Source organism: Phyllobates terribilis, unplaced genomic scaffold (genome assembly GCF_046119375.1).
Source record: "Phyllobates terribilis strain yellow unplaced genomic scaffold, ASM4611937v1 Scaffold_2__4_contigs__length_985480577, whole genome shotgun sequence".
Lineage (NCBI taxonomy): Eukaryota > Metazoa > Chordata > Amphibia > Anura > Dendrobatidae > Phyllobates > Phyllobates terribilis.
The window spans coordinates 713,935,100-713,950,694 of record NW_027362762.1 but is presented as its reverse complement, the minus strand read 5'-3'; the positions used below and the strand labels follow the sequence as shown (position 1 = coordinate 713,950,694).

At 42.3% G+C, this 15,595-nt stretch overlaps 2 protein-coding genes across 2 annotated transcripts in view; both read right to left on the bottom strand.

The window, feature by feature from the left end:
• LOC141226667 (uncharacterized) overlaps nt 1-15,595 on the bottom strand; it is a 189,762-nt gene that overhangs the window by 117,660 nt on the left and 56,507 nt on the right. The gene's annotated exons all lie outside the window — the stretch shown is intronic.
• LOC141252949 (uncharacterized) lies at nt 11,522-14,141 on the bottom strand. The gene is made up of 3 exons (XM_073670707.1): nt 13,800-14,141; nt 13,469-13,683; nt 11,522-13,067 (listed from the first exon to the last, which is right to left on the bottom strand). The coding sequence occupies exons 2-3, from the start codon at nt 13,662-13,664 to the stop codon at nt 12,412-12,414; spliced, it is 852 nt and encodes a 283-aa protein (XP_073526808.1). The 5' UTR covers nt 13,665-13,683; nt 13,800-14,141; the 3' UTR covers nt 11,522-12,411.

The window sequence follows — 15,595 nt, the reverse complement described above, 5'->3', positions numbered from 1 at the left end:
TCGCACCTTTCCTGGTGAGATCGGTCAGAGGCTTAACAATTACAGAAAAATTCTTACTGAATTTCCTGTAATAATTGGCAAAACCCAAAAATCTCTGTATAGATTTCAAACCAAAAGGCCTAGGCCATTCCTGCACAGCCTGAACCTTCACCGGGTCCATCTCAAAGCCCTCACTGGAGACAATGTAGCCCAAAAAAATAATTTTCTGCACAGCGAACTCACATTTCTTCAGTTTAGCAAAGAGTGAATTATCACTCAATAGCTGCAAAACTTCACGTACACTCTGCCAATGGGACTCTAGATCTGGTGAATAAATCAAAATGTCATCCAAATACACAACCACATTCTTCCCAATCAAAAGTCTCAGGATGTCATTAATAAGTTTCTGAAAAAATGCAGGTGCATTGGTAAGACCAAAAGGCATCACCAGATTCTCAAAATGACCTACCGGAGTGTTAAAAGCAGTTTTCCATTCATCACCCTCCTTCACTCGTAACAAATTGTATGTCCCCCGGAGATCAATTTTTAGAGAACCACTTGGCCCCCACCAACTGGTTAAACAAGTCAGGAATTAACGGCAATGGGTAGGAATTGCGTACGGTTATCTTATTAATTTCACGAAAATCCAGACATAGACGTAAACCCCCGTCCTTTTTTTAACAAAGAAAAATCTAACTTCCACAGGCGACTTAGAAGGTCTAATGTGACCAGCAGCCAGGCTAGTCTCTATGTACTCCTCCAAGGCCTTTCTTTCAGGGATAGTCAGATTAAACAAGCGACTCTTGGGAAGAGTAGCTCCAGGAACAAACTTAATGGCGCAAACATAATCCCTATGAGGAGGTAAAACTTGCGACTCCTCCTCTGAAAAAACCCTCCAGAAATCTTGAATAGGTGCAGGTAATTCCCCTTTTTCCACAGCCGCAATGTGACCATTACAACATTTATCATAGCACTTCGGACTCCAAGACTTAATCACATTAGTAGACCAGTCCAGCAAAGGATTGTGCAGTTTTAACCGAGGCAATCCTAGAACGACCGGAGAGGGTAAATTATCTAATACAACCAAGTCCAAAATTTCTTGGTGAACTCCATTGATAGTGAGGGGAAATGCAGCAACCTTGTGTGTAATACATTTCAAGGGAGTGTTATCAATAGCAATCACAGAAATAGGTGATGACAAAGGTTTGGATTTCAATTTAAGGTTTTCCAAAAACCCTTTATCAATCACATTAAGTGTTGAACCACAATCCACAAATACCTTAAATTCAATCAAATTTTCCTGCAAAGTAGTACTCCCAGAAAGAAATACTCCTGCAGAGCGTAAACAAGCTATACGGGCGTACCTGACCTTTTTTTTTTTCTTTACTTAAACGAAGCTCACAATACTTAATCAAATGGTCAGCTTTACCACAAAAAAGACACAATCCCTCGGCGAACCTCCGGTCTCTTTCCTGAGAGCGGAGCGACATCGCCCCAACCGCCATCGGTTCTCTGCCGTCTGATCAGATTTTCTGGAGACTAGGACCTGGCATTACAGGAGTCTTTACCTCATTCTGCCTTGATCTCAGCCTCCTATCCACATGAACAGCTAATTGCATGGCATCCTGTAGAGTCTCAGGTGCAGGGAATGCAATTAGCAAATCCTTAACCCTCTCACTCAGACCAGCAAGAAATAGACATTTCAGAGCTGGATCATTCCATTTAACTTCTGAGGCCCATCTTCTGAAGTGTGTGCAATAATTTTCAACATCACCTGACCCCTGATTCAAACGCCTGAGTTCTGCCTCAGCAGATGAGATTCGATCAGGATCATCATACAATAGCCCCATAACAGAAAAAAAGTATTCTACAGACCTTAAACATGGATCATTAGGTTGGAGAGAAAAGGCCCACCCCTGTGGTTCTTTGCGCAAAAGTGACATAATAAAACCAATGCACTGTGATTCATTCCCAGAGGACCTTGCTCTCAACCAAAAATATAACAAACAAACATTTTTAAAGTAAAAAAATCTTGCTGTTTACCATAAAAAACATGAGGCAGTCCTACCTTGGGTTCCACAAAATGCGCTTCAGAACAGCTACTCACGTGTTGCTGGAGCTCGGCCACCTCCAGAGACAATCCCTGCAGGTGTTGAGCCAAATCCTGGACGAAAACCATACTGATCCCCGAATTTCTTTCCTTTTAGTTTTTTTCTTTTTTTTGGGCTGGACTTACTGTTATGATCTGCAACATGTACTAAGGAAAGATAAGGGAACACTGTCCCTACACTAAAACTAAGCTGAATCCCTATGATGTAGCGGGCTGCCTGTCCTTAGCGACCAGACCTGCCTTAGTCCTCGGCTAGTCTGAACGAAGACCTATAGCCTAAGGGGAGGGGTCCCTAAAAGAACTAAGGACTGGGACAAAAATGGGACACCTCCTAAACAGAGAATTTGTTGCAGAACACAAAAAGACAAACAGACAAAAAGTACTAGAGGTCCCAGAAGAACCAAACAAACTGACAGAGAAAGGCACAGAAGCACCTGGCTAGAGAAACAGTCACTGAAGTCCAGCACAGCCAAAAGGACGGAGCTGGAATATAAAGGCAGATGGTCACGTGACCGCAAAACACAAGACGGAGAAAACAAACAGGAGGGTTCTAACAACAACATTCTTTACGCTGGGAATCTTACCGCGCTGAAATGCGGACCAGCGCACCTAAACAACCATGAGCTGCCCTATCAAACGCATCCGCTGCTACTTCCTCCTCCTCTGTTACCGTGCCATGTATTGTCACACAGGTCTCTCATCGCAGAAACTCCGGTTCTTTACCCGCTTCAGTAAGGCTGAGTGACAGCCTGTCAGCTGTAACGGAAGCAGACACGCCTGCTGTGTTTGTTACACCGAGCACACCTCACTCACGCTCCACCATTTTTTCCGGTTCACCATACTCCGCCCTCTCTCAGCACCTTAGCCAACCCTCGGTCCCGCAGTTGTGGTCACGTAAAAGATTGCTTCATTCTACGTATGACAAAGCTAAGAGGTTGAACTCCACCATCTCCAATCTGTTGGCCACGGAAATGCAGCCTTTCCACCTGGTAGATACAGATGGTTTCCAAAAACTGATGGCCGTTGCAGTCCCCCAGTACCAGTTGCCCCGTCGCCATTACTCCTCTAAGAAAGCTGTGCCTGCACTACACTAGCATGTCACTGACAACTTCACCCATTCCTTGTCTAAATCTACGTGTGCCAGGATGCATTTCACCACAGACACCTGGACGAGTAAGCATGGCCAAGGGCGTTACATCTCGCTGACTGGGCAGTGGGTGACTCTGATGACTGTGGGGGCAGGCAGGGAAGGGGCTGCAGCACAAATCTTGGAATCCCCAAGGCTTGCAGAAGAAACCTCTGTATTTCCCACTTCCTCTGCTGCTTCTGCATCCTCCCCCTCCTCTAGGGCCTCCACCTGAGCACTCAACCTCTGCCTTAACGAGGCACACGTTCAAAGGGTACGGAGTGAATACACACCACCTCCGTACTGCGCAGTCAGGGCTCACTGTAATCAGGCAGGCTTCAAATTAATATGCCTTGGAGATTGCAGTCATACAGGTGAAGAGTTGTGGGCAGCTCTCCAGGCTCAGTTTGAGCAATGGCTGTCTCCGCTGAACCTAGAGCCAGGGAAGGCCGTGTGCAATAATGGTGCGAACCTGTTAACGGCCGAGGCAAGCTCGCACATGTGCCTTGCATGGCTTACGTCCTCAACCTGGTGGTACAGCAATTTCTCCGCCACTATCCTGGCCTGAATAAACTGCTTCACAAAGTACGGAAGCTGTGTGCTCACTTCCACAGTTCGCACCCCTCATGTCATCGACTTGCATCGATACAGAGGTCTTTGTCTGTGCCAGTTAACAGGTTGATCTGCAATGTGCTGACGCGGTGGAATTCCTCTCTGCACATGTTTCAGTGACTGTGCCAGCAGCAACGAGCTCTGATGCAGTACGTCATGACATATAACTTGGGGCAACGCAGTACAGACTTGGGGCATATCACGTTTGCGGAGGGGGAACAGATTAAAGGACCTCTGCACCCTTCTGCATGGTTTTGAAATTGCTACTAAACTGGCTAGCGCTGACGATGCCATCATCAGCATCATTATTCCGGTCATATACAGTACAGACTAAAAGTTTAGACACACCTTCTCATTTAAAGATTTTTCTGTATTTTCAGTGGCTACCTCTTGAAGCTCATCAAGAGAATGCCAAGAGTGTGCAAAGCAGTCATCAAAGCAAAAGGTGGCTACTTTGAAGAACCTAGAATATAAGACATATTTTCAGTTGTTTCACACTTTTTTGTTAAGTATATAATTCCACATGTGTTAATTCATAGTTTTGATGCCTTCAGTGTGAATGTACAATTTTCATAGTCATGAAAATACAGAAAAATCTTTAAATGAGAAGGTGTGTCCAAACTTTTGGTCTGTAGTGTACATGCTGGAGCAAACTTTGAATAACCTGCGGCAGGAGGTGGTGGCCCCAGAAGAAGAGGAGGATGCGGAAAGCATACCAATGTCTCAAATTTCCAGACTGTCATCACACAGGCGGATGCCAAGTGACGGTGGATTACAGCGATCGAGGGGGTTTGGTGATACCATGCAAACTGTTAGTGAAGGTGCAAGAGCCGAGAAACTAATAGAGGAGGAAGAGGTGATGGCCAAGCAGCTGTCAGAGGATGAAGAGGATAATCATCCCCTCTCATTTGAACGTGGTTGGCAGGAGGGGACAGAGGAAGCAAGCATCAGTGTTACGCAGCCCACAATACAGCCTGGCTTTGGACCTCCTGGAAGAGATCGACATATGAGTGCCTTCTTGAAGCACCATTATCCCCGTATAGTTAGAATTCAAAATAATGCTGACTACTGGGTTGCACTCTGTTAGATCCACGTTATAAGAGTCAATTTTGCCAGATGCTTCCCGCCCTGGAAAGGGACCCGCTTATGTTGGAATATCGAAACAAGCTTTTAAGCAACCTTAATAGAGGCTTTCCCCAAGATAACAGCGAGGCACACAGTGTGCATCGCAGCTGTAGCTTTTCAACCTCCAGCACGTCAGTTCGTCAACGCCAAAACATTAGCAGCAGCAGAGTAAGTGGTAGAAGTAATTTCTGGGAATCCTTTCACACATTTTTTGCACCAGCTCGTGCACCAGCACAACAGAGTACAAGACTGACACATGGTGAACGACTGGAGAGGATGGTGCAGGAGTATCTAGAGTTCAATATCAATACCATCAGGGAGGGTTTGGACCCTTTTACATTTCGTTCTTCAAAAATGGATGAATGGCCTGAGCTTGCCTCTCACGCCTTGGAAGTTTTATCATGCCCGGCAGCTATCATTCTCTCTGAACGTGTCTTCAGCGCTGCTGGTAGTGTCTTGACTGATAATCGCACCCGGCTGTCCCCTGAAAGTGTACACCACCTAACTTTCATCAAGATAAACAAGTCATGGATCTCCAAGGATTTTTCCACCCCAATTGCAGATTGTACAGAGTACGTGATGTTGTCATTTTGAGTGTGCTGCATTGATCTCTTGAAATTGCAGTCTGTGATATGACTTCTGTGCCTGCTCTTGCTGCTGCAGGTTTTAGGCCCTAATTTTGGGAAATGTGGAGAATTCTTTTCGGTTGTTGGAAAAGCATTCTACCTAAATTCTTCAGTAAAAGTCCACCCTGGTACACAGCCTAAAATACCACTATAGAAAGTTTAAATGCTACCTCCACACCATGACCATTACACTTACATAGGGACTTACGTTTTTTTATTCAGGACAGTTTTTTATTAGGTGCTGGTCTGAGCATGCATACATGTGGGTCCATCATTGGGCTACTTGTTTCCCTGTGAAAAATTGTTCTTTGATGCCTCCCCTTCATAGATATTTTTACTTACTTTCACCTAGACACATGCAAGGGCAGGAGGATACCTTTTATGTCCTAAGAAAATTGATTTCGGCTTTCTTCACATGTAGTTTTTTCCTGACATGAAATGACTCACTTGCAGGGGTGGCGCTGGTCTCTGCTTTTCCTGCAAGCTGGTTATTCTTCTTACAATGCACACTGAAAGTACGCTCTTGCCAGCTCATTACTTTTGATCAGAGCTGGCGAGGGAGTGCACTGTCACTGTGAAAAAAAGCGAGTGAGAATACATCAGAATTTACAACCGACGCATATAGTACTCAGTGGAGCAAAGACGAGCCCAGCCTCTGAAACAGACATCACTGGTGACACTTCATTTCAGTGTGGGGGCAGAGGTTTCGGCTGTGACCTTAGTGATTGTCTCCCGATGACGACTCATTTGACTATCCCAACATGCCCTGGGATTCTCAAACAAAGCGTCATCAAAAAGGAAGTAGTAAAAAACAACAAAGCAGTTAAATAGAGTGGTGAGGGAAAGGTAAGGACTTTTTAATTAAAGTACTGCTTGATCCATATTTATTTTTTTGCCAGGACAGATATGAGAATATGAACCAATACCTAACACATCACTGCTACGGTTCATGTACATGACTGTATTTTCGGGTCGTGTGTAAAAGTGCCAGTGTAATCACGCAGGTCTTATACATAGCAGTGCTGGTGCATTGCAATGCATGATGTAAAAACAAAAAAGTACACACATTTGGTATTGTGTCTGGTAGACCCGCCCTATAAAACTGTCCCACTCGTTAACCCCTTCAGTGAACACTGTAAGGAAAAAAAAAGTGCCCCAAAACTATAGTTTTCATCATACTGTTGGAAAAAAAGTGAAATAAAACACGATCAAAAAGACCAATGTAAACAAAAATGGTATTGCTCAAAACGTCATCTTGAACCACAAAAAACAAGCCACCATACAGCTCCATTAGTGGAAAAATAAAAAAGTTATAACTATCAGAATAAAGCGATGCAAAAACATTTTTTTTTCCATAAAATTGTTTTTATTGTGTAAAAGCGACAAAACATAAAAAAATTATATAAATGTGGTATTGCTGTAATCGTACTGACACGAAGAATAAAGCTTTGTTATGACTTTTACCATACAGTGATCGGCATAAAAAAAACCCCAAAAACAATTCATGAATTGGTGTTTTTTGTCCATTCTGCCTCCCAAAAATCGGAATAGAAAGCGATCAAAAATTTTTATGAGCCCGAAAATGGTATCAATAAAAATGTCAACTCTTCTTGCAAAAAACAAGCCCTCACATGATTCTGTGAAATATGGAAAAATTATAGCTCTCAAAATATGGCGATGCAAAAAATTATTTTGCAAAAAAAGCATGTTTTAGTGTTTAATAGCAGCCAAACATAAAAAAAATTATAAATATGGTGTCGCTGTAATTGCACCGACCCGAAGAAAAAAGTCTTCTAATCACTTAAACCGCACGAGGAACAGCGTAAAAAATAAATAAAACCAATTCTTTACCTGCTGTTGATTTGTTTGTTGATCGCAGTAAGGCTCGGCTCACATTTATCCTGCACTCTGCGCTGAAAGCTTACACCAAGGTTTCCATGAAAATCTCTGAAACATACAATTCAGACGGAACCTCCGACCAGAGATGTCCTATAATGAGGCAGATGGAGGCACTGTGGACGCCATCTGGCCTATGATCCGGCGGTGTCCGTCTTTTTATTTTTTGAGTAAAAGTGCGGCCGGCTAGAGTTTTGTGCACCTCTGAAAAGCCAGATACAGCCAAACAGAAGCCAGACAGAGTTCAGTGTAACTCTGCTGCCTCATTAATGAATGGATCCTTCGGGATTTGCATCCAAATCACGTATTTTGTAGATTTAGATGGAAACCCCGATGGAAGTGCTCTGCGCAAAGCACAGGATAAATGTGATCCAAAATGTTCTGTACCCAAAATGCCACCAATAAAAGCTTCTATTCAACTCACAAAAAAACAAATCCGGATTGGGGGTGAGGGGTGCCATGCGTACCAGGATTGAGGGTGAGGGGTGCCATGCGTACCGGGATTGAGGGTGAGGGGTGCCATGCATACCAGGATTGAGGGTGAGGGGTGCCATGCATACCAGGATTGAGGGTGAGGGGTGCCATGCGTACCGGGATTGAGGGTGAGGGGTGCCATGCATACAGGATTGGGGGTGAGGCGTGCCATGCATACCAGGATAGGGATAAGGGCAGCACATAACAGGATGGGGGAACAGGATTGTGGAGCACAAATACCAGGATGGGGGCAGCACAAATACCAGGATGGGGGCAGCACAAATACCAGGATGGGAGACCATATACCAATAAAAATGCTCGCCACCCGGGTGTAGAAAGGGCTCAATAGCTAGTATCCATATGTCCTGGTTTGGGAAGGACTTCCCGACCTAGGACATATGGATACATCCTGGCAATTTTACACGCACATGCTCTGTGCGGGTGCGATCGCCTCCGGGTGTTAAGTGAATATGACAGCTGACACCTCTGCTGGCAATTTAACCCATGAATGCTGCGATTGATATTGATCGCAGCATTTAGAAGGCAGGAAGAGAGAGGAGGCTCCTTCTACCCTCCGATCAGTGCCACCGCAACATCATCGCGAGGGCCCGATCGTTGCCATGGTGTTCCAAGGTCGTCAGATAACATCTGATGTTCATGACCAGAGCCGAATTTTTGGCGTGAACAAGCTGGAACCCCGAACATGAACCCGAATTTGAAATGCCAAACAAATTCTCTCAACAGTAGTCATGATGACATCCAGGTCATCAAGCTAGCAAGCTTGTTAGACCATGCTGAGAGCATGGTCTAACAAGCTTATGTCAGTGATTGTACATTGCAATGTTTTATAACAGCGATCAGAGTGCTCAAAGTGAAAGTCCCATAGAGGGATTAAGACAAAAAGCAAAAAAAAAAAAATTGGAACAATATTTTTTTTTTAAAAATCACATAGTAAAAAAATAAAAAGTATATTGTACCCATAAATAAGTATTTTTATTTAAAAGTTAACCACTAGTAAACCCTTCAGTGAACACCATAAAAAAATATTAAAAAACTAGGCAAAAAACTATGCTTTTTCATCATACCGTCAAACAAAAAGTGGAAGAAAACGTGATGAAAAAGACAAATGTAAATAAAAATGATATATAAGTGTAATATATAATCAGTGCTTTGCTTGCATAGTTTTCTGTACTTGCATTTATTGAATGAATAAATAAATAAATAAATAAAATGGAGTGGGGTCCGCCTTATTTTTATTAACCAGCTGAGGGAAAGCAGACAGCTGGGGGCTAGTTTTATTATTGTGGGAAGGGGCCAATATCCATAAAGATTCCCAGCCTATTAATAACATTTCACAGCTGCCTGCCTAGCCTTTACTGGTTATTAAAAAGGGGCGACCTCCCAAAAAAATTACGTGGGGTTTCCCCTATTTTTAATAACCAGCAAAGGCTAAACAGACAGCTGAGAGCCGATCTTAAGAGGCTAGGAAGGGGCCATTGATATTGGTCCCCTCCCAGACTAATAACACCAGCCCTCAGCCGCTCCAGAAATGGCACATCCATTATATGTGCCAATTCTGGCCCTTATCCTTGGTTCTTCCCACTTGCCCTGGTGCGTTGGCAAGCGGGGTAATGGCTTTTGGGTTGATGTCAGGTGTGTAATGTCCGCTGACATCAAGCCCAGGGGTTAGTAATGGAGAGGCATCTGTTAGACACCACTATTACTAATCCCATAGTCAAAAGTAATAAACACACACAGAAAAGTCCTTTAACTGTAAAAAGCACTCCCTGACCCTCTTTTACCCATTTCTTATCATACAAAAAATAATAATCCAAAGTGGTCTGCCATAAAATCCATTCATGACAATCCCTGACTCTGCTACATTCGGATGCTGTACTGAGCAGTGACATTAGTAATGTGATCGCTCTGCATGGCAGCCAGGTTACACTGATAGTAGCATGAAAATGCGGCTGCAGTGACGAGCGGTGATGAATTAAGGTTACCGCAGGTCACAAGAGGCGGTTCTCATGGTAACCTCTGTGTGAGCCGGCCATGTGTGACCTGTGGTAACATCTCTGATGTCACCACTTAGAGGGTCGGGGAGTGCTTTTTACAATTAAAGGACTTTTCTCTGTGTGTGTGTTTATTACTTTTGACTACAGGGTTAATAATAGGTGTGTCTGACAGACGCCTCTCCGTAGCAGTGAGACCAGGTGAGGATGATGACAGTCATAGTTAGAGGTATTCCACATGGCCTGTGCTGACTACAACTCTCATCAGCGTCGCCTTGTCTCGCTCATCACAGGGAGACCAGCAGGTGAGTATGATGATTGTTGTAGTCAGCAACCGGCAGCTGGGAAAAGCGCTAACTATACTGCTTTCCCCAGCCGCCAAAGAATTTAATTTGGGTATGTGTCACATAGATGTCACATGGATGTTATCCTTGTGTCATCAGTGTGCACGTGTGTGGCACGCATTTCCTCCATGGTGCCAGAAAAAAAAAGGACATGTCTGCAGGTTTTTCATACGGACACACAGTCCTTGTAAAAAACCTGACATGTGCGCACCACTATTGAATACATAGTGCGGTCCTTAAAAAATGGATTGCATACAGACATGAAAAGCAGACGTGTGAAGGGGGCCTTAGTATGTGATGGTAGTTTCTGTATATGGAGTCTGCAAACTATTCTAGGAAAATCTGCAGTCGAAGAGGCAAAGAGCATTCTGTCCCTCCCGAGTCTCGCTGTGTGCCTAAGTACTGTACAGCCACATATGGGGTATTTCCAATTTCAGAACAAATTGTGTGCCAAATTTTGGTGCCATTTTTACCCATTTCCCCTTGTGAAAATGTAACATCTGGTGCTAAAACAAAATTTTTGTGGTTAAAATTTAAATATTTTCGCTTTACTACCCAATGGTATAAAATTCTGTGACACACACTTGTTGTCAATATGATCACTGCACCATTAGATTAATTCATTCAGAGGTGTAGTTTGTAAAATGGGTTCACTTATGGTGGGATTCTCCTCTGTTACCTCAGGGGCTCCTCCAGTGGGTCATGGCACCCGCAAACCATGACAGTAAAACTGCACTACAATATGTCACTCTTTCCCTTCTGATCTTTAACACTAGGACTACTGGACTCGTGACCCCGCCTAGAACTACTGAAAGGAGTCATTTTGACTCCTTGCTTGTTTTCGTTTATTTTTAGAGTTTCATTTGTGGTTATTTATTAATAATTATATTTTTTGTAATGTATTATTATTGTGAGATCCAACAGTAATGCTTTTGATTGTTTTTTTTCTGCTTTTCTTATTTTTCTACAGAAAATAACAATAATTATAATAGACGTTTTTCAAACATTTTTTTTTATTCAAGTGCACACATATAAACAACAACTGAAGAACAAAAAGCAGAGAAAATGTAGGTGGAGGAGCATAAAAATGAAAATATGGCGCAGAATTCACCTTCTAAACATTTGGTGTTTCGCATTTTAGGCATTGCCTTTGATTTATGGCAGTACATTGCCCACACAAAGACTTACCACAAGTCTTACAATTTCCGACAGATCTATTTTTCTTGCACTTTTCTTTGATCTGGCAAAATTTTGTTTAAACCATCACTTCTGAGCATGTAGAAACTTGGGACGTGGAACCCTTTTCCCTATCTGTGACATAAGGACCACTCAACTCTCTCACAAGCGTTTGCAAAAATGCCTTGCGTGACATTTTTTGGTGGGTAATCTCCTTGAATATTATCCATGCATTTATACCCGCAAAGTCTAAGGCATTTTCAAATGCATGAACAGGCCATCTCCTTGTGCATGTTCGTGTGGTATATTTTCGTGCCATCTGATCCACTACATCTACTCCATATTTTGTTTCATTGTAAAACTTTACCGTTTCTGGAGTTTTTTTAGCGGAATCAGACGCAACAACAACATCTGGATGGACGGAACTCAAAATGACAACATTTTTGTTGGGCTTTCCTTGATATACTGTAAGTGTAAAATTGTCTTCATTTCTAAACACTTTAGTGTTGTACAATTCCTCTTTCATGGATTTTATTTCTTTAGGCACTTCTCGCCTTATCTTGTTCAGTGTTCCCACGATGGTTGTTCCTTTGCTTTTTAGCTGTTTAGCTAATTTTACTGAAGTAAAATAATTATCGGTTGTAACATTGCGACCTTTTTTCAAAAACGGGTCCAATAACTTCATTACCACATGGTCAGCTAAACGGTCCTCAGCACGGCGTGTGTCATCTTTGCCTAGATAAGGGAAGCCATTTGCCAGATATTTGCTCCTCTTATCAACAGCTAGCCAATATTTGTGGCCATATTTATCTGGTTTGGAAGGCATGTACTGCGTGAATGGACACCTAGTTTTGCTTGGGAAAAGTTGCTCATCCACCGTTATGTATGGGCCAGGTTTGTAACACGCAATACAATTTTCAATAAACCTGTCTCACACAGTAGAAAATAGAGCAAACTTGTCCGTTTGCAGTCTCTCCGATCGAGTAGATTTCTCATCAAATCTGAGAAACCTCATAATTTCAACAAAGCGGTCCCTAGACATTGTCGCTTTGCAAAACGGTATTCCCCAGTCATTACACCAAATACTGCTAATCGAGTGACGGTTCGTGCCAGATATTCCACGAGCATAGAATATCGCAATGAATGCATCTCGCTCCTCATCAGATAGAGTAAACTGTAAATTATTGTTCCTGCATGCTTCTGCAAGCGTACAGTTCTTTATATGTGTCAATATATATGAATCAAAAAATAAACGCGATGCGCTCAAAGGACTATCGATAATGATATTTCTTCTGGCGTATCCTGTAGGGCCAGGTGCTTCTCGAAGAATATTTTGGCTGTCACGCCTACCAGGCAAGTGTTCTCCAATTTCAACAGGTTTCCATTGAATACCATCCGCTGAAACTAGTATTCCTTCAGATTCGCCTTCTCTGGTGTTTGTTGTTGCATTACCTTCGCCGCCATCGTTATCTGTTGTTCTTTCATTTCTGGGACGTTTTGCTGATTTTTTCTGTCCACGACCAGGAGGATGGTCACGAGGCAACATAACTGCATGAGCCCGATCCCCAGTTGATGTGCTTGGAATATCTGTAAAAAAGTTGATGAATATTTAGAATTTTTGTTTTGTAAGGGTCCGTGCACACTGGCTGGATTAGTGGCGGAATATCCGACCGGATATTCTCACCACAATCCGGCCCGTACCTGCCCGCTCAGGTACAGAGCGGAGTTTCATACCTGAAGCTCCGCTCCGAACCCCGGGCTGGAGCCGCTGTCTGGGACGGAGCCGTGCTCGCGCGTAAGCAAGCGCTGCTCTGTCCCTGACAGCGGCTCCAGCCCGGGGTTCGGAGCGGAGCTTCAGGCATGAGCGGGCAGGTACGGCCTGTATTGCGGCAAGAATATCCAGATGGCTATTCAGCCAGAATTCTGCTAGTGTGCACAGGCCCTAACTCAGTGTGTGGAAGAACAAATAAATACACATAACTACTTACCTTCTGGATTTGTTCCTTCTGAGTCTTCAGATTCACTTGATATGTTCTGAGGAATGAAATCTTCATCACTGTCAGAATCAAATACATGTTCCTGCAATTCGGATTCCGATTCATCCTCCGGTATGGATTGCAAAGTAGCCAGAATATCCTGAGGCTTTATCAAACATCTTCTCTCCATATTCCTCACAAATTCCATAATTCTATATAGTTCCCTGCTGAAAAATAGAAATGAAATGAAAACTAAAAGAAATAATAACTGTTCTGCCACCTTCAAAAGTAGGTGGGCTGAATCAGTTGACAGACAGCTAAACTATTTCATAACAATTCATACCTGTATGAGTCTTCAGAGCTCGTATGTCTGCATCTGTTCTCTTTGTCTCTTCAGCTGAACTGAAAGTAAAGTTACTATCCAGAATACTGTCTCCTGCTAGGACCTTAGAAAAACACCACCCTTCATTAGCATAAGATAAGAGCCTAGAGTAAACAAGCTATTTTGTTCAGCATTACACAGTAATACAAGCAGGTAAAACACAAGGAAAATGTGAAAAGTTGACATGTAAATTGAACTACATCTATATGAACATCAGGGTAAATAAGACAGAGTGAAAAAATTATGCACAAAACTTTATAGCAACATTTAGTGACAAAAGGACCTCAAAATATAGTAGGGAGTCAAAATGACTCCCTTCAGTAGTTCTTGGTAAATTTTGAAAAAAACGCGCACATTTTTCACCAAAATTATTTATTCTCACAAAATCTTTTTTCACATCATATTTGAGGAAAAGTCACCGAGTTTCAAGCCGGAATTCTGAAAAATGTAGTCACAGAAGAGAAATAAAAAACGAAAGGAGTCAAAATGACTCCATCAGTAGTTCTAGTGTTAAACTGTGCCTCAAAAGTAGTTCCCGATTACATGTAGGGCATTGGGGCACTCAGGAGAAATTGCACAACAAACTGAGAGGTCCATTTTTTCCTATTAACCCTTATAACAATTGAAATTTTTGAACTAAAACAACAACATTTTAGCTGCAAAAATGTAATTATTCTTTCTTCACCGCAAAATGGTAGAAATTTTTGTGAGGCACATGTGGTGTCAACATGCTCACTACACCCCTAAATTAATTCATTGAGAATTGTAGTTTGTAAAATGACATCACTTAGGAGGGGATTCTGCTGTTCTGGCACCTCAGGGGCTCTGCCAATGTGACATTTGACCTCCAAACTATTCCAGCAAAGTCTGAACCCCAATATGGCGCTGCTTCCCTTCTGAGCTTTGCACTGGGCCTCAAAAGTAGTTTTTGACCACATATTGAGTATCGGTGTAGTGAAGAGAAATTGCACAAAAAAATTGTATTTTCCACTTACTCCTGTTACAGTAGTGAAAAAGCAAAATTTGGGGAAAAACCAACATTTTTGCTCGAAAAATTTATTTTTTTATTTTCACAGTTCAACATTATAAACTTCTGTGATGCATCTGGGGTTCAAGGTGTTTACTTGTGGATGGTCTCCATTGTATGCACACATCAGGGGCTCTCCAAATGCAACATGGCGTTCGCTCTTGATTCCAGCCATTTTTGCATTCAAAAAGTCAAACTGTGCTCCTTCCCTTCTGAGTCCCACCTTGCGCCCAAACAGTAATTTTTCCCCACATATGGGGTATCAAGAAATGCTTGAATGTGGTTTTGAGGACTTTGAGGGGTGCAATTTATAGAATGGTGTCACTTTTGGTATTTTCTGTCATATAGACCCCTCAAAGTCACTTCAAATGTGATGTTGTCCCTAAAAAAATGGTTTGATAAATTTTGGCGGAAAAATGAGAAATTGCTGATAAACTTTTAACCCTTGTAACTTCCCAACAAAAAAATTATGTTTAAAAAATTATGCAGGTATAAAGTTGACATGTGGTAAATGTTATTTATTAACTATTTGTGTGACATACCTGTAACTCTCTAATTTAAGGACATAAGAATTAAAAGTTTGAAAATTGCTAAATTTTCAAAATTTTCACCAAATTTTCGATATTTGCATAAATAAACCCACGTCATATCGAACAAATCTTACCACTAACATGAAGTACAATATGTCATGAGAAAATAGTCTCAGAATCACTGGGATCCGTTGTAGCCT

Coding starts and splice junctions, on each gene's coding strand:
- LOC141252949 (XM_073670707.1), bottom strand. CDS start 13,664: ATGGAATTTGTGAGGAATATGGAGAGAAGATGTTTGATAAAGCCTCAG. Junction 13,068..13,468: donor AGAAGGAACAAATCCAGAAG/GTAAGTAGTTAT, acceptor ACTTTTTTACAG/ATATTCCAAGCACATCAACT.